Genomic DNA, 19,058 nt, shown 5'->3' on the forward strand with positions numbered 1-19,058 from the left:
CTGTTGTAACATTTAGTAGCAAGGCAGGCTTTTAAAACAGATTTCCATAAATAAATTCTTGAGATTCTCAGAGTGACATCCTTCTTATTCACAATTAGCGTTTACATTACTTTTTCAGATGTTTTTTTTTTTTTTAATTACATCTCTATGAGAGTCCTAATAGTCTAAATGTTACTACTAATAACCCAGATTACAAAAGAAGGCTGGATCGGGGCCAGCCCAGGAACCTCTATGGATCTGGATTTTAGCGCAATGGTCCCCCAGTGCCGAGACCGCACACTGCAGCCAGAAAGGCTGATCCGACAGTCTTCACTCCATTTTTGATCGATTTGTCAGTGAAACGACCACACTTAATCGTGCATTGTCTGTGAAGGTTGTTTCATTTTTTTTATGTACCGCTTCAAGTAATAAATAAACACACTTGTTCTTGTGATTTGATACATTTTCCTTATCAAGAGAATCAATCCTTTTCCAATTTGTGCCATGTTCTCTTTAACCTGACAGATAACAGTCACCCACCAAACACTATTACCCAACACATCTTATTTATTTATGTTAGCACTGTCTGTCCGTCTGTCCATCCATTCAATAAATAAGTATGTTTATCTTACATTATCACAAAATTTGCTGGGGGTACTCCAGCAAACATTCCCATGTTTGTTGATTTTGTCCAGACACAAAGCAAACAAATTTACACTTTAGCTGCGGCGACAATACAGAAACACTGAAAAAAACATGAGACATGAAACAGTTATTTTGTCCCTGCTGATTAGATGTACTCGAATTAAAGGTTAGATTTTTTTTTCTTTTTATATTAGATTTAAAAAATGTTTACTCGAAATACCAGTAACAATAACATGCTAGTTGTTGAGATCTAAATTCCTTTTTTTTTTTTTTTTTTTTTTTTTTGAATGACCTAATCCAGAATAAACGTGAAATCTCTTTCAGGTTAAAATGGGAACCCCTGCAGTTCCACCACTACGCCAGGAGGGGGCGCGGAGCAGACGCCATCTTGAGGACACCCCAAACGCATCGCTTGTCTGGCGGCGGGCGGTTGATAAACCGTCTCCAGCTCATCATGAAGGGATTATTTACCTTCAAATAACACAGCACAGTCTCAGTTTCAGGTTACCAGACTTACAGGGAGGGCGACGAAGAGCTGGACAGCGACATTTCATTGCTGCTGGTTGTTTTTTTTTAAACGAGGGCGGCGGCGCTTGTAGCCCGATGGCCGGTTAGCTTGCTCCTCGCTGGACTCCGCCGCGGCCTGCTCGGGAGGAGGAAGGGTGGTGACGGCGCAAAATGCTCCGCCGCTGACTGCCTCCCAAACAACACACATACACGCTGTCCTGCTACATTAATAACGCAGACTCAACGAGAGTGAGACGGCCACCACGATGCACTTATAGATTTCAGTTTACACGTCGTTAACTTTGCGGGTTTCTTTTTTTTTTTTTTTTTTGGTTGTTTTTGTTGCGTGAAGCGAACAGCCAGCCGGAGACGGCATCATCATGTCATCCAACTGCACCAGCGCGGCGGCCGTCAGCGCCAGCAAAACCAAGACGAAAAAGAAGCATTTTATAGGACAGAAAGTGAAGCTGTTCCGAGCAAGCGAGCCCATCCTGAGCGTGTTGATGTGGGGAGTCAATCACACGGTAAGCTCATCACCACTACCTCTCTGTCGGCGTGTTTTCATTTAGCTGCACCTTCCTAGCTAGCCGCTCTTCATCTGTCAAACAAGCTCTCATGCTTCAAAGCCATCGCAAAAATATTAAGATTGTCACTTACATTCTGCTTTAATACTATAATCAAACGAAAAGTTTATTTTATTATTATTTTTTATTTTTTTTTGAAGTACTGATTTTCAATTAGCATTTTGCTATATTTCATATTTTTATTTCCTTCTGAGAATATTTTCGGGGCAACTTTTGCCACTTTAGAGCTGATATTTGACCCACCAGAAAAATATAACAGAAAGCATGATTTTGTTTTCATTTGAAATGCATAAACTTCATAAGAGTTTAACTGCAATCTATGCAAGATAATCCAACTCGAGGATAGTATCCTGTTATCTGAGCTCAGAAAATCTGCATGCCCCCACCAGAGATTATTATTATTTTTTCTCAGTGAGGATTATTCTGCCATCACAGATTATTATGGTTTGCAAAGTGTTTTTGTTGTTGTTGTTGTTGTTGTTGGCGAGTCGTGATGTGCTGTTGCTGTGGTGCAGGCATGGTGAGGTGGGAGGGGCCGGGACAGGCAGCAGGTTACACAGATTTTCAAAACAAACCTGTTCCGAGCTCGTACTTTTAACCGCTGCTGGAGTTCAGCTCCTTCGTCTCTTTGCTGCACTTTATTCCATTGCATCATCTCACTATAATTAGAGCAGAAAATCTATCTATCGCATTCTCTTTTGGCTGAGGCTGCTTGTGGTTTTATATATATATATATATATATATATATATATATATATATATATATATATATATATATATATTATATATAAAAGAAAGCTCTGTGGAGGATAGGCTGGGCCGTGCAGTGATGGGTAAGATGGATGGAGTAGGTTGCACAAGCAGTTTTGGATTTGCCTAAACTGTTGCACTCGTCCACAGTTTTGATAGATGCTTGGAAAAATGGATTACTGAGGCGACTTGGCAGAAGCGAGGAGGCCCATGTTCAGCTGGCTCAACACGACATTATTAACTTGGCAACATTGATCTCAATTCAGTTGGTTTCAATTTTGTGTCATTTTACAAAAAAAAAAAAAAAAAAAAGCCACCTCGATGCAGTTTCAAAGATAAACAGGGTTCAAATCATATCCAGAAATATGCAGTTCAAAGCAATACAACGCAATAACTGAGGCAGAGTTTGATTCAAATGTATACATTCCGATTACAAGACAATTCATGTAAATTCAAATTCCGTTATATATTGATAAAACTGTATTTATCTAAGCAAAGCACAGCCCAGTGGACTGTCACTGACTTTGCAGCAGTTTTTACTCAGTCAGTCATCCTGGCCAAGTAATGTGGCGACGATTTTAATAGGAAGAAACCTCCAGCTGAAACAGTTGTTACTCTCCCGCTGTCACTCAGAAGTGGAGGGGCAAAATGGAATAACATCCTATCTACTAAACATTTTTACTTGAATTATTAATAAATTTGGTAGAATGCTTACTCAATTTTTTTTGATTAAGTCAAAAGTTGTGGCCATGCTAACCAGTGTGTTTTTTTTTTAAAGTTAAATTTGTTCATAAATAAATAGTTTGTAATGTAAAATGCATTTATCTTCCTTTTTCTATATCTGAACTATACATCAAGATTTGGTCACCACATATGAGTCAACTCTAATACTTGTTCTAAAAATGAGCCCATTATATGGTTGTTTCTTTTCCTTACGGTTCTAGAATGGCGCCGCTGACGGTGGCAGCACGTTGGAGCAGCTCTGTACTTTTTGAATTTGAATAAAAATAAGTGTTTTATTTCAGTGCTCATGAGACCCGTAGGAACACGATGCTACGTTGGCCGGTCAGATTGCATCTCTTGAATAAAAAGATAAGAGTTTAAAAAACATGTTTTCTTTTGTATTTGAAGTAGGCTCCTTTTGATTGGTGCATTTTACACAGATTTTACCGAAATCTTTTCTTACTTCCTTTGGAGGCAGTTATGCTTCCGTTTTGTTTGTTTTTTTCAACCCATGTTTTTTTTTTCTTCCTGTTTTTGTGTATGGAACGAACACTGTAGTCACTCCTGTAAAACTCTCTAGGTTTTAGTTGGAACAGAAAATGGTTAAAATGATCCATCTATACTGTGATTGGTGGGATAATTTGGAGGAGAATCCTGAGTGTCCAGTCATTTAAAGCAGTTTTTTTGTTTTGTTGTGATAAAGTTTGACTTTCTTCACCTAAAATGTTATTAATATCTAGGTTCCTATATTGTATTTTTTTTAAACTCCATCCCACTATTAATGTCTACTCGCATAAATTTGTTATATCCAGATATCTTTTTTTTTTTTGTCAAATTCCCAATCTGCTAATTGTAATTTTCAGCATTAGTTTGCTGCACTTCAGTGTCGATAACTCTGTCATTTCAGAGTTGATTTTGCCAGAACTGAAAAATACCTGCAGCCTTCCAAATTTAGTGGTATGCTGGGGGGGGGCGGGTGGAGAAAATCATTCTGCTTGGGGACTTGGGAGGCCATTAATGGGATGTTTATCACTGCAGCATCTTTAGTATTCAGCGGGTGAACTTTGGATGTGTGGGTGCTGCACACAGGCCTGATGATTTGAGGTGTGGGTGTTGGGCCGAGTCGAAACATCAAGCAGCCCTCACATCAAAGCTGTCCCCTTCCAGTCAGAAGTTTCATGGACGCTTAATTGTTGCCTAGCAGGGATGGAGAAAGAAACTTTAAAAGTTAGTGCTTCAGTGTGGTTTATTTACTTGCTGCAATAAAAGAATTTGCCAAACGGCTACAGTGGCATTTAGCCAGTCTCCTTTTGTGTTTGCCAGCATGTTGTTTTTTATTTATTTATTTTATTTTTATGTCAGTTACAGGAATCTCATTGTCTGGGTGAGCTTTTGTTCTGGATGTGTTTCTCCAGATAAGATCTGTGTTTCGTGGTTGAACAGCAGCACTTTATAAACTGTGGTTTCTCTGGCCTGAGAGCGAGTCGATGCTGCCGCAAACTCCTAAAGATCAAGTCACATGGAAGTGATGATGCTAATTCCGTCACTGTTATGCATGGATCCATATGAAGCATGCGACAGTGGTACTTAAAATAGCAATTATTCCCATTATTTCCAAAATGACTTGATTGTTGCATTGATAAAAATTGTAAAATGGACTTGAGAGAAAATCTAAAATAAAAACCACACTAAATTCAGTTTTCTAATGCATATTCAGTTGTAGCATTTTGTTCTTTTGCTATGATCTGATTTCAGCTGCTTGGTCAGGCTGTCAGCATATATGCTGCTTGTAACTTCTTTGGTTTTAGAACATTGTCATCCCAATAAGAGCGATGGATGGCGCGCTCCTCTCGGTTGTGTTGAAAGTTTTGATGGTGAAAAACTCAAACTGAATTCCTTGCAATCGTGGGAAAATTCAGCTAATATTCAAATAGTCTACCGGCGTACGAGTGAATGAGCAGATTGATGATGCGGCAGGTGAGCACGCAGCTTTAGCACTTGGTGGTGGGTGTGTTGGTGTGGGTGTGACTGTCACAACAAGGTATGAATTGCGTCCTTACTTGCGCTCCTGCTTTGTGCGGATGAACAAGTTGGGTGTGCTCGGTGTGGTCATATTTTCTGTTGACCGTGTTATTATATCGTGCTGTAGATGGTTATGCCAGGCACGCATTCATTGTTTGGGGGGTGGAGGAGGACCAAAACAATCGCTGCTGATAAAGAAGTGACCTGGGGTCGGGTTTAAGCGCGCGTCGGACAGATGTGTTTTAGAACGGTGTGGCCGTTCAGTTTTGCCGCTCAGTTTAGTAGTATGCAGCAGCAACAAGTGGGGGATGGGCCTTACTGCAGTATTGTGTTCCATACAGCCAGAAAAACTAACTCTGGCAGTTTCTCTGGTATCTTAATTAAAAGTCTTATAATAGGAATAAGTTCACAATAAGTCGTGAGTCACTTTGCCTCATGGGATTGATAACTTTGGGGAATGTTTGTGTAAAGATGTGCTCCTTTCGCTCTTGTTGACACAATTTCCTGACCTCCTTTCTTCTCCTTTTTTCTCCTCTAGATTAATGAGTTAAGTAATGTGCCTGTACCTGTGATGCTGATGCCAGATGACTTTAAAGCCTACAGTAAGATCAAAGTGGACAACCACCTATTTAACAAGTACGTATATCAGTTCATGTGCTGTCTTTGGATTTCAAAATTGTTAGGATGGAAAAAAAGCCATTAGATTAAAATACTGTAACTCGCTAAAGGACATTAAATAAATGTAGCTGGGAACCTGCAGCAGCCAATACATTCTCTCCGTCATTGTGGATGTAAATGTTAAGGGTAAAAATACTTTAATTTTAAGGAGAAAACTCAGGTTCAGTAGATCCTAGGATTGGATCAGGACATCCTTACTTCTTTAACACTGAGGCTGTTGGGTAGAAAAGGGAACTTTTACACAGAAATGCAGTCACTAATGGTCTGTATATAAAAAGGCAATTTATGGAGCTTATGTCTGTGACCTTTATCTTCACAGTGTGTAAATCGCTGTTTGACTCAGCTGGTGTTTAGTTTTTGTCAATGATCTGTTTATTAGAGGCTTCAGGTTTAAATGTAGGTCACCATATTACTAAAACCTTTTTTTATGGCTCTATTGTGCAAAGAATTATCCATTAAAAAAGACAACTTGTGATTAAAAATACAAACTTATAAATCTTTACCAGAAATGTACATCTTCTAGTTTCCTGTTTTATTTATTTTTTCCAAGTTTCACACAAGGAGCTCAGTGAAACGTCAAAATGGACCAATGATTTTATTCAAACTTGCAGCTAGTATCACTGCTGTATTGCTTTTGCCACATTCGCAAGATAAAACTAGCAGAAATAAACTTGGCAATCTACATTCAAGCATGATTTTGTCTGTTTTTTTTCCCCTTGTTAAACAGGAGCTCAGAGCTTTGCTACATTTACCGTTTATCTCTCTCCTCCCTGTCAGAGAAAATCTACCGAGTCGCTTTAAGTTTAAAGAGTACTGTCCCATGGTGTTCCGAAACCTGAGGGAGCGCTTCGCCATCGACGACCAGGACTACCAGGTTACACACCTTCTGCTAAATGATTCACCAAACACCAGCAAAGCAAACTAAAATTCCCATTAGTTGTTGAAAAGTAATACTTTTTCATCTTCTGGCAGAACTCTCTGACCAGGAGTGCCCCGCTCAACAGCGACTCCCAGGGCCGCTTCGGCAACCGCTTCCTGACCAGCTACGACCATCGCTTTGTAATCAAAACTGTTTCCAGCGAGGACATCGCTGAGATGCACAACATCCTAAAGAAATATCATCAGGTAGACTCACTCGGAACTGCATGTGGAGAAACATTTATATCTCTTTCGCCTGAGCTCACTTTGACTACTGATGCGTAATGTAAGATGACAGTAGAGCAGCTCTGCGCTGAGTTTTAATCGGCGGTGTAAGCTGAATATGTCATCCATCACTCCCACTCACCCTGCGCTCGTCTCCTCTCGTTGCTTCCAGTTCATAGTGGAGTGTCATGGCAACACGCTGCTCCCTCAGTTCCTGGGCATGTACAGGCTAACGGTGGACGGCGTGGAGACGTACATGGTGGTGACCCGGAACGTTTTCAGCCATCGTCTCACCGTGCACCGCAAGTACGACCTAAAGGTAGGAAACTGATCAGGATTCTACCCGTACTTGTATTCGCCTTTGGTATTTAGGGGGGGGGGGTGACAAATGTGCTCCCGGGTCACTGATGAATATTTTGGATCCAAAAACAAAAACGTGTAGCATGGTGTAGCTAGAATTGCTAGATGACTAAATTAATTTAAACATTTTTAAAACTGACTTTGTGAGATTTGATGATCTCCTGATTTGAGGACTTGGCGATTAAATTAAGTGCTGCTACACAATGCTTTTTGCAGAACACTGACTTGAGATTGTATAAGGTTTTTGCAACTTTTGATTTCATGGATTTACATTATCCATCCATCCATCTGCTAAACCGTCTTATGCTTGCGGAGGGGCTGGTGTTTTTCTCCAGCGGTCAAACTTTTGTCTCCGTTCCTCTCTCCATTTGTTTGTCCGTCCATTCGTGCATCCATCAGCCTGTTAATGCAATTACCAGACTGTCCGTCTTTCCATCCAACATTCGATCCATTCACTCCAGTCCGCTCGTCCATACATCCTTCCACCGACCCAGTTTTCCGTTCATCCATCTGCCTGTCATTTCATCCGTTTAGGCTTCCATTCATATGTTTTTCTGGCATTTATCAACTTATTTGTCCGTCTGTCAATAAGCAGAACACAAATCGAGGTTTGAGTCTGAAAAGAGCACGTGCAGCACGTGCAGACATGCGGCAGTGGTGAATCCTGGAGTGCAGAACGATGCAGATGAGCTTTACAGCATTTTTACCTCTTGACGAAACGGAAGCAAAACTACGACTTAAAGGAAAAAGCAATGAAAGTTTATCCAACAGCTGTATTTGGTTTGGCTTTGCACTGATGAGCCATAAGTTAAAAGTGCCGGCTTCGCGTTTGAATTTAGTTTTTTCCTCATGTAGTTATTTTGAAATCATTCCTGAGGTTATTTCATGTTGGCAGCAAAGTTTGGTGGAAGGATAGTGAAGTTCTAAAAGTATTTGGAGTGAAGCAGAAGTCCAGCTCACTGTTAAATCTCAGTTTGTGCTGAGCTTCAGTATAAAGGACGACTTGGTTTTCGTCACACCAATCTCACATCCTTTTTATCAACCCGAAAGCTGCACTTCTTGTTCCTGTGTATGCATCGCTGTGTTAAAAAAACAACAACAATTATTGTGATTTATTTTGTGTGAGTTTTAACTCTTATTTATTTGTTTTTTTTTTTTTTATTTCTCCTGATCTTAGGGTTCTACGGTTGCAAGGGAAGCCAGTGACAAGGAGAAGGTAAGCCTTAATCCTGTGTGCTGATGGCTGCAGGCATGAGGAGACAAAAATAACCCCCCTCCGCTGACCCCAGCTGCAAACTTGTCAAATGACAGCTAAATTAAGTAGTTCTAGGCAGAACGAAAGCAGATCCTCCCTGGTAGCACCTTGTGCAATGGCCTCATTTAAAATATTAACATCAAACTGTTCCGAGTCTTGTTTTGAAGGCTTCGTGTTTCAAAAAAATGCAACAATAGATGAAAGCACAGAAGTCTGTTCAGTTGCCCAGTAAAAACTAAAGCGGCTGGTGGGAAAACTGATATAATGTCTCTCTCTCTCTTCAGGCCAAAGAGCTTCCTACTTTTAAAGACAATGACTTCCTGAATGAAGGGCACAAGTTACAGATAGGAGATGATAACAAGAAGTACTTTTTGGAGAAGCTAAAACGGGATGTGGAGGTAGAGAAACTTTGGTTTGTTCTCCTGACATTTTAAACCACAGCTCCGCTTCGACAAACGAATCTAAAATAAACCTTCTGCCGTTCAAATGGTCCAGCAGGAGCCCTGAGTAATGAAGGTTTCCCCCCTCATGTGCGTTTCAGTTCTTGGCCACCCTGAAGATCATGGACTACAGCCTACTGGTAGGCATCCATGACGTGGAGCGGGCGGAGCAGGAGGAGATGGACGTGGAGGGTGGCGGGGACGACGAGGAGTTTGAGAACGACGAAATGGGTCGAGGCGTGCTGACCGGTTCTTTCGGCACGCCTCCGGACAGTCCTGGAAACCCCCTCAACTGCGGAGGATTCTTTGGCCCCGGGGAGTTCGACCCCTCTGTGGATGTTTACGCAATCAAGAGCCACGACAGTGAGCGTCCGGGTTTTTAAAAGTTCAAAGCAGTTCATTAGTTCAATCAGATCAGGCAGAAGTATTGACAGATTTGATCAGAAGTCCAAGATGGGTAAAATGCTTATCAGGCGTATTCAAACTGGTTGAATTATTTAAAAATATTGGCATGTTACAGTCACAAACTCTAATGTGGGTTATTGGGATTTTATGGGATGAATCTGACAGAACGTGGAGTGTAGTTGAGAAGTGTTTGGCCGTCTTTTACACCGATGCCCCAAAATAAAAATCCAGTGCGACCAACGACTCCTCCGAATGAGTGAACGAGCTGCACCTGCATTCGGTGCGGACGCAGCTGCTCTGTGAAGGCCTCTGAAGGTTTTTTTTTTTTTTTTAGTGAACAAACGGTATCATATAAACCAACAAACCCAGCTAACATGTCAGAGGAACCTCATAAAACCATGTCCTCACACAGCTCTGTTCAATCCATCATTTGGAAAAAAAAGTCAGGCTATAGTAACTCTAGAGGAGCAGCAGAGATCCACGGCTCAGGTGGGAGAATCCGTTGAGTTGATTCACACCATGAGGGGAAAGCAGGCTACAAGAAGCTCTGCTTGTAATTTATGCGGAATAAATCCAGAACAAATTTGAACTTTAGGCCTATGTGAGAAAATGCATAGGCTGTTTGTGTGACGCTGCACATCACTGGTAACTCATAATCCCTTCAGTGGAATGGAACCAAACCTGTCCAGTCTGTTCTGGTGAACGCCAATGTATTCGTAGGCAAAGTCCAGACTAGTGAAAATGTGTGACGAGGCATTTTAAATGATCATAAAATCCTAATATGACACATTAAAGTTTATTGTTGCAATGTGCCAAAGAGTGAAAATAAGTTAGAGGAGTGAATACCTCTGCAAAGGCACTGGGGAATAAACCCAAATTTATCATCCTTATCGGCCGCGGTTGTCTCTCGATGTTTAATATCGGTATTTTTAATCGGTCGCAAGTGAAGCAAAAAAAAGGTGATTGTTGCTCTTGTTCCAGGTGCTGTGAAGAAGGAGGTTTACTTCATGGCCATTATTGACATCCTCACGCACTATGACGCTAAGAAAAAAGCTGCACATGCTGCCAAAACTGTGAAACATGGGGTGAGTCTTGCAATGCGAGTGTTCGGATGGGGCGGCGTTGCCACTCTGCTAATTGTTGTGCTCTGCATCATGCCAGTAGTTGCTGTTTTTTAGGAGCAGCGTGTAATTGGAAACCTGAATCAGTCGGCCCTCGCTTAAAGGTGAATTTATTATGCTGCTGTTGATTAAGGAGGCAAACATAGGCGTGCGCGCAGCTTGCAGGAAGGCTTTGACTTTAAATTTATGGACAAACCAGAAGGTACACTTGTAAATGATACGCGTGCACAGAACAATATCAACATTTGGAGAACTATTCCCATAAGAAAAGGTTGGCACAAATGCAGACAGGCGGTTTGCATCTTGGCTTTTCTCTGATTAGATGGTCTCTTGTCGCAAAGTCCAGTCCAGCAGGTCCAGTTAGTGGCTTAACAGTTGTTGCTATTTCTGGCAAAGCAGATTTAAAGTGAAACTACAACAACCAAAGGAGCTGGGGAGCTAATTGGTTGCTAGTTTATGCTTAGCACAACTTGTTTGTTTTTTATTGGCAAATCAACAGTAGGGGATATAAACCTACTGGTTAATATTGAAATTATAATGGTTTAGTACAATTAAATCAAGTGCAGAGACACAGGACATTTATTGCGGTAGGAGAACTAAATAACCGTATACTTCTAAAGTTGTTGTAATGACGGTAGTTTTCATAAATTTTGGAAACTAGACATGGGCTGATTAACAAGATTTTCTATCCTGTTTTCAGTTTAAAGTTCAGAGTTTGCAAAGGAAAAGCATGGACAGTTTTTTTTTTCTTTTTTCAGGTCTAGATAAATCTCTGCAGGTCCAGATTTGATTCGTTAGGCAGATGACAGAATAAGGCATACTGCCTGTTTCCCACTTAGAAGAAAGGCCAAATTTGCTGTATGGAAAACATATTTTTAATTTGTTTCTCCTTTTTGTCGTTGGCCCTGACAGCACGGTGGATTTCTTTCCAGCAGTTCTAAAGACAGTTATGCCAGATGGAACAGGGGCTATTGAAATACGTTTGTGTTGATTAATTTTATTATTTATGGTTTCAGTAATTCTAGAAATGTTAAAAGGATTATTACCCGGGTGGTGCTGAAAATGTTTTAGTTGGGGTGGAGAAGTAGTAATTAAATTATTTCCTTTGTTTCTGTTTGAACTGGTTGAGAGTATTCAGAGGCATGACATGATCTGAGACTATTTACAGTCCATTCTTATTGGAGAGAAAACTATAATTGAAATATGAATAGGACTAATTGAACAGCAGCACCAGAGTTTTGCTGAGTGAGATCAGGAAAAAAATTTTTTTTATTGAAATAAATGGCAGCAAAAATATCTCATTGGCAGTGGGAATGAATCTGAAACCGCATGAAGCACATAATCTGATCGTTAGGCTGATTTTATATCGTCAGTCACTCTTTCCTTTCAGTATAATCTGGCATTTATAAATAACAGCTATGCTTAAGTGCCAGAGTCATGTGGTTTTTTTGTGTACATCAAACCAGACTGGCTACAGAAGAGATCAGAGTCTGTTTCCTGCCACCCAATTTGAATGTGATGCATTAATAAGTGACATGAGGCATAGAAAATTTTCCAGTGTCATGGTTTAAAGTGTAATCACTATAAGGTTCTGCACAATGAATGCTGTTTAAAGGTTTTAAAATAAAGCTGGGTGCTTTATTTTCACAAGTAGATGTAGTTCACATATTGGTCACTAGATGGTGGCAAAGAGCTTCCAGTTCAATCCTTGGTATGTGCTGAATTCTCATCAGCAGACTGGGAGCAGCTTGCGGCTAATTGAGGCTACATAGTTCACAAAGAATTGATCACTTGAGTGTCATGTATTCAGCATTAGCTGTTCATAATCATCCTAGCAGATATTTATAAACTGACCAATCCGGTCCCGCAGGAATTGGCCAAAGCGGCGTCGGTTTTCAGATCATCTACTTGAACACTTCTGGATCTACTTTTAACTGAAGGCTTAATTTGTTTACCACAATTTCTCCAAGTGTTTGAAAACATTGAACGTTTTTCTGCCTTTCTTTCTGGTGTGTGACATTGCACTGAAACAGAAGCTGTGAAAACATTCAGTGCATCAAAGTGAAAAAGTTTTTAAGGCGTTTTCCCGTTTCTCTTCCACAGGCAGGGGCCGAGATCTCGACGGTGAACCCGGAGCAGTACTCCAAACGGTTCTACGAGTTCATGTCCAACATCTTATCATAGACTCATCCTCCAGTCCAGCCGGTCACCTCCAGTCATAGATCAGTCAAAAGCCACACTTTCTCTTCTGTGTGTAGGTCTGCCTCCCCTCTTTAAAAAATAAAAACAAAAGACAAAACAAGCATCCAGTATGATCCAACAACCTGCAGCGGTTTTGCAGGGAGGTGTGTGGAGGGGAAAATCCTTTGAGCCTGTTACACAACGCCACCACTTCCTCACTTTGTGAATTCAAATCCCAGTAAACTCCTTGTCCCTGTCCTTTTTTTTTTATTTTATTTTTTTTAAATATATATATTTTCCCTTAAAAGTCTACTCTCTGCAACACCTTGTTTGCTCCACACGCCAGCACGAAAACTGTCTCACTAATGCCTTGAATGGGAGTGTCAGCTTCAGCAGTTACTATGTCCGTCAGCATAGAGTCTCCTCCGTTTCTGTTCACGCAGATTTCTCTTTTGGACAAACAGGTGCAGAATGGCCAGATTGCATGACAAACTTCTCTGAAAGCCGCCACCAGGCTTCTCAAACGATTTACATGTACTGCTGACAAATTGGATATTAATATATCACAGTGTATAAAGTAAACGAATGCAGTGTCAAAAAAAAAAAAAATGCATGGCTGACATGTACATGAGACTCCAGCACCAGTTGTAACATCAAACCACTTAACATCGCATCAGAGTGTTGTGACTGAACCAACAAAAGGATTAAAAAACAGTTTGAATGTTTTGTTGCCATAATGTCTCGGGATATTTAAAAAAAAAAAATAAATTAACCCGTAAGTTTGGTGGAGGTTGGTTGTTGTTGAGGAAAAACAAACGTGAAACAAAAAAGGGCAATTCTGCAGCAAATACTTGTTTTATTACCATAATGATCATTTTTATATCTTGTTTACATTAATGTAGCAATTTTGTGTTTGTATACAGTATTGTTTTGTTACCAACAGACATTAGGAAAAAAGGTTACTTGAAAAATGACTCATTGCATATTAAAGGGAGTTTTATCTTGTTTTTGTTGTCCTTGCTCTTCTGTTGTCCTCTGTGCGCGTTTACAGATTTTTAGGAGGAAAATTGCACAAAAACTCAAAAAAATTTTTGTGATGAGGGAATTTTTTTGCCTGCTGAGTAATTCACATTGAGTTGAAAACTGAATAAAAAAAATAAAAAAAACCTTTGCAAATAAAGTAATGTTCATCCTTCCTCAACACTGAATGAGTCATGTCTCCAAATAAGTCTATTCAAAGTTACACTTTTTAGTTTGGGGCAACTACATGAATGTGATTAAAACTTTCTCCTGAATCGTTTAAAAGGATTCCTTCGTGCAATGCAGCTCGATAAAGACATAAACATGGGCTAACCGATATGGTGGCCATATTAGTCTGAATTTACCTATTGTGGCCGTATAAAAAGGGTGCGGTTGCTAATATTTGTTGGAATGTATGTGAACGTTTGAACCCGAGGCTAGAGAAAAAAGTCTCTGGTTTCAGTCGTGCCGCCATTTTTTTTAGCCCTCTTTGTACCATTTCATCTTCTGGAAACAAAACCGCTCAAATGTCAAATTAGCATCAGACGTCCATGCTGAGCATATATATATCTCAAAGTTCAGCACAAAAATAACTTGTATAAAATAAATTAAATGTATTTAAACGTATAAATACATTATGGAAATTATATTTAGTTGCTAAGTATTTTCCTGAATTCAGTAGTTTCAGCTCGTTTGTGTTTACTGATATTTTTCTTGCATTATATTCAGACTTCACAAGCTAATAAGTAAATGCAGAAATATTCTTTAAACAAAACTATTCAATTTATAAATGTGTTGGTATTATAACTTCATGCACAATGAATGCATTATATGTTGACATAAAATTTCATTATTTAAATTAAATACCTTGTGCTGGGCAAATCTAATATTTACAAGATCGCTGTTGGCACCATCTGCTGACGTTGAGCAAGTATATTTTACAAAATACATTTATGAGCTGCAGTGCATAACCACAAAATAGTTGTGAAATAAATATTTTTGTAAATCATGTTATCATTCATCCATCGGCTTTACCAGCTTATCCTTGCAGGGTTGCCGGGGAGATACCAATCTCTGTGAGAGGCAGGGTATGTCAAATATTAAATTATGCAATAATTTACTGTATTATACCTCATCAAGTCTCCAGATGGGAAGCAACAAAATCCCTTCAAGCTAATCATGGACCAAGCATGCTCAAAGACGACAAGAGTTTATTTAAACCCATTTTTTTTATTTATTGAGGAGTTGAGTAAGAAAACAGAACAGGTCTATTTGGATCATTTTTATACAAAACTGCAGAAAGGAAGTGTAGAGAGAGAAACAAATGCTCTAATCCATCCTGGCCTTCAGGGTTCGTGTGGTGATCTTGTCTTTCTCTCTGTGAAAGATTGAAAACAGCATTAATCTTCCAGATCTGCAATTTGACCTACAGCAAAAATGTTTTGTTCTCAAAATAATAGCATTGGGAACACTGCTCATTCTATTCCAAATAAAAATAATGAAGAAAAATTAATCACATTTCTTAAGAAAGTGATGGTTTATTTTTTTTTTAATTTTTATATATTTTATATTCTTTTGGATTAAGTTCCAGTCCTCATCCTTTTCCCTCCATAAAACTAAGCTTGTTGGTCTGAAAACAAGATGCTGCTTTTTCAATGGTCTCCATTTAATTGTCTTCATCGACATGAAGCAGTCACCTCAAGTATGCATTCAAACTTCATATGATAAACGTCCCCATACCATGATACCTGAGCCACCATGCTCTTACTGTGGCTGAAATGCTGCGTTTGTGGGTCGTTTTAAACTGTGAACAAGAATCTTCATCAGTCTGTTAAATGTGGCTTCTTTCCTTTTTAGGTCAGTTAAAGTGTTTTCTGGCAAACCTCTTCAACTAATGTCTCTTTTTCCTTAACAAAGGGACTTTTCTGGTCCCATTGGCTTCCCATAGGTGTTTTGTTTATTCTCTTAAATAGACATTTAATCGTGTTTCCTGTTTTCACGTGACTATCAGCAAATGATTTAATCAACCAAAAAAAAAGGGTCCCAATCTTCTTAGTGATGAACTACAGTTATTTCTAAAATTAAATAATAAGTCACTCTGGTTGGCATGGTGTTTTCAGTCAACATGTGATATCTGTATTCAAAGGTTGAAGGTCATGTTGGGCTTAGACATGATTGTAAGATGAAACCTTTGTGTTAATTTAAAATAGTTGACTGGGGTTTTTTGACACTAGAAAAAAATATTCTTTGGCATGACTTTATGTAAAGGCTTGTTTAAAAAATTACTTTTGCTGCTCCAGCTCTTCCAATAAAATTAGACAGAAAATCACTTCTAGAAATGACCTTAAAGTCATTACAGAGTACCCTATAATCAATTAAATTTTACAGAAATTATATTTTTCATAGTCTAAATATTTCCATCACAAATTAGGAAAATGGAAAGCTGCTCAAAGTTCCATATACAAACTGTATAAATGAAGTAAATGCTGCTGCAAAAAAAGAAAAAGAAAACATTTTCCAGGCCATGTCAAACGCCTGAGAGGAGATCTGGTGGTAGACGGGTTCGTTTTGCACTTACATGACATGTACGACGACTCCCATACCGGACACAGCATCCCGATCCACTGCATTCAGCATTGCCTGGGAGATGGTCTCAAACAGGTCCTCTGGTTCCTGCAGGACCACAAACATTTATCATTTTGGTCTTGAGAATCGCTACGAACAGCTCACACATTTTCAGGTAGATCAACCAGAGTTCACATGGAAATACAAGCAAATGGTTTACGTCCTGCACTTTAGATGTGTAGGTTTTACACAGAAATGATCAATGTGAGACTTTATGATTAGGAATCCCAAGCAATGTGGCTGTTGATTGCCGGAAATGAGCTATTGTTATAACTAAGATTTGTGGCCATCGTTACATTTAATGTAAGAACTGAAAACACAGACTGTGCATCGACTCAGATGCACACAAGTCTCAAGAAAAAGGACAAGAAATTCCTTCAGTCGTTTATTTTTAACTAGAAAATCCTTAGTGGATTTGAACAAACATGTACACGTCAAGTTCCTTCAGTAAAAGGCAGATCTCAGTGAAGGTTCCTGTCAAAAATCTGATGGCTTCATTAAGTCTAACTTGGCTGCAGTGAATACTGACCATGTCCGGCTCCCACAACGACTCGCACATGCCGTACATCTGCTCCGAGCAGGTACCGCTCACTACAAAGTCTTCTGTTACCATGGGGCAGCCAATCAGATCCAGGGAGCAGATGAACGGTTCAAAGGTTTTGGGGTCTAGTCCTGCGATCACTGGCTCGATGTAGTACGGTCCGAACCTAATTTAAAAAATAAAATAAAATAAAAAAAAATAAAAAAAAGACAACAACCAAAACTGGATGAGGTGATCTCTGCTAAAATAAAAGTCTTTTTTCCACTCTGTATGAAGAACTGCTGCAAGGTAGCAACTCAATTCAGTCAGCTGGGCTTCCTCTGATAGATAACCTTTTACCATTTGGCATGATACTCTGAACGTGGTTATACTGCATCATAATTGGTATTTAGTTGGATTGTAATTAATTTGACCTATTAGTCTTGTTAAGTGTGTTAAGTGTAATTATATGAATAGCAATACAAATAGACAATAATTTGGAGGAATCATGGATGGATAAATAAACAGATTAACTTATAAGAAGCTAGATCAGTGGACACACATTTTATTCAATGGAATAAAATATGGTAAAACAAATATTTTTCCATACTTCATTTCCCTTTCCATAATGATCCAAACCTGGAAAAAGTTTAAATCTAAATCTATACTATAGTATAGCCATACTTTAGTGATGCCTTGAAATGCATCAAATTTCAAGACAAATTGTCTTTAAATTTGAAATTGTCTGCAAGAGTCACTGGAAATCAGAAACTATGACACTTTGCAATAAAAAGTACAATCGCAGATTAACAAAGAGGTAATACTAATTTTCAGAATTCATCATTGAACTCAAGATGTGCTAAAAATGTTTCAGCAGGTGAAAAAAAAACAAAAAAAAAAAACAAACAAATTTTTGATTAAACTTGAAACCCAACAGAAAACTCCTGACAGAAAAAGGATTGTACAGACAAACTTACTCACCTCCTTTCATACAGCAGATTGGACACCATACTCATGAAGGTTTTTGGCTTGATCTGACGACCTTCCTTCAGCTCATACAGGTTCAGTCTGAATTTAAGCCTCTGTGCTCTAAACACAATGTAGAGAGAACAAGTTTCCATCATTCATCTGTAGCTGCTAACATACATCTGCAATATTTTTGCTCCTTTCTGTGACAAATACTTTCTTGTTGTGGGGAAAATGGATTATTAAAGTCAGGGACACTCACACTGTCTGGACATCAGTAGCCAGTCCAGCCAGCCCGATGTAGAGTCTATCTCCCATGGGGAAGACCTTCTGGAAGTCTGTGGTGACCATCTGAGCCTGAATGCCGTACCGCCGGTCTGCAGCTATCGCCACACAGTTCTTTCCCCGCATGGCCATGACGGCCCCACCGTTATAGTTCATTATAGACTGGAGAAGAAGATGGAGGGTCAGTCAGAGAAGTTGCAAAGAACAAATCTATTTACTAGTTTATTTTTTTGTATTATTTTCAGATAATACTGTCTTATTGACTTTGTTTCATCAGGTCAATGACTCATACAAAAACAAGGCCCACTCATTTGTCAGCTGTTGTGAGGGAAACATGCTAAAACCAAATGCAGGGTAGATGTTTAAATGAATTATTGATTTAAGGAAAATTAGAGGAGGTCCTCCTAGTGATGATTAATGGTCAACAGTCTGAAAATGTTTGCTGACATGAATAACTAGGTGCTAATATAAGCAGCAAACTAAATTAGAAAGAAAACACAGGCAGATGTTATCCTAAAAAAGTTGCAGTTCTGACTGAGAAACTTCAGATCGTTTGAGAAAGTTTTTAAAACCTTGAAGGGAGATCCCATGAAAGTGTCAGAGTAATCAGAGTGTTTTCCAGTGTATGAAGCATATAGTAAAATACTTCTCCCATTAAGCTGCTGCACATTACTGGGGCAGCTGGGTGAAACATTTCCCTTGCTTACATTTAACAATTATTTTTAGGGAAATATTTCCAGTTACAAAAATGCACGAGCTAAACTAATCTAACGAATAAACTTAAATATTTGGTGCAAATACCGTGATACCACAGTAACCAATCTCTTATTAACAATACTATGAACCAAA

The 19,058-nt window shown here is 39.2% G+C and overlaps 2 protein-coding genes across 2 annotated transcripts in view; one reads left to right on the plus strand and one right to left on the minus strand.

Annotated features, from left to right (window-relative positions):
* The first annotated feature begins 991 nt into the window (after window positions 1-991).
* Window positions 992-13,799, plus strand: LOC106951901 (phosphatidylinositol 5-phosphate 4-kinase type-2 beta). Its single transcript, XM_015039679.1, has 10 exons — window positions 992-1,655; window positions 5,749-5,846; window positions 6,666-6,762; window positions 6,861-7,013; window positions 7,204-7,350; window positions 8,569-8,607; window positions 8,931-9,044; window positions 9,188-9,449; window positions 10,473-10,576; window positions 12,716-13,799. Exons 1-10 carry the CDS (start codon window positions 1,512-1,514, stop codon window positions 12,794-12,796), a joined length of 1,239 nt encoding a protein of 412 aa, XP_014895165.1. The 5' UTR covers window positions 992-1,511; the 3' UTR covers window positions 12,797-13,799.
* Window positions 13,800-15,023: 1,224 nt separating this feature from the next.
* Window positions 15,024-19,058, minus strand: part of psmb3 (proteasome 20S subunit beta 3) — a 9,155-nt gene continuing 5,120 nt past the window's right edge. The window contains exons 2-6 of the mRNA XM_015039683.1: window positions 18,187-18,371; window positions 17,940-18,047; window positions 16,968-17,145; window positions 16,392-16,486; window positions 15,024-15,191 (exon numbers count right to left, since the gene is read on the minus strand). Of these exons, the coding sequence (XP_014895169.1) occupies window positions 15,143-15,191; window positions 16,392-16,486; window positions 16,968-17,145; window positions 17,940-18,047; window positions 18,187-18,371 (615 nt within the window). The 3' untranslated portion in view covers window positions 15,024-15,142. The remainder of the gene's footprint in view (window positions 15,192-16,391; window positions 16,487-16,967; window positions 17,146-17,939; window positions 18,048-18,186; window positions 18,372-19,058) is intronic.

Source organism: Poecilia latipinna, unplaced genomic scaffold, assembly GCF_001443285.1.
Source record: "Poecilia latipinna isolate Pla-1442-1.1 unplaced genomic scaffold, P_latipinna-1.0 Scaffold478, whole genome shotgun sequence".
Lineage (NCBI taxonomy): Eukaryota > Metazoa > Chordata > Actinopteri > Cyprinodontiformes > Poeciliidae > Poecilia > Poecilia latipinna.

Excerpts from the sequence above, each read along its gene's own strand:
- LOC106951901 (XM_015039679.1), top strand. The coding sequence starts at position 1,512 with ATGTCATCCAACTGCACCAGCGCGGCGGCCGTCAGCGCCAGCAAAACC. Across the intron at positions 5,847-6,665 it reads GACAACCACCTATTTAACAA|AGAAAATCTACCGAGTCGCT; the intron begins GTACGTATATCA and ends CCTCCCTGTCAG. Across the intron at positions 8,608-8,930 it reads AAGCCAGTGACAAGGAGAAG|GCCAAAGAGCTTCCTACTTT; the intron begins GTAAGCCTTAAT and ends CTCTCTCTTCAG.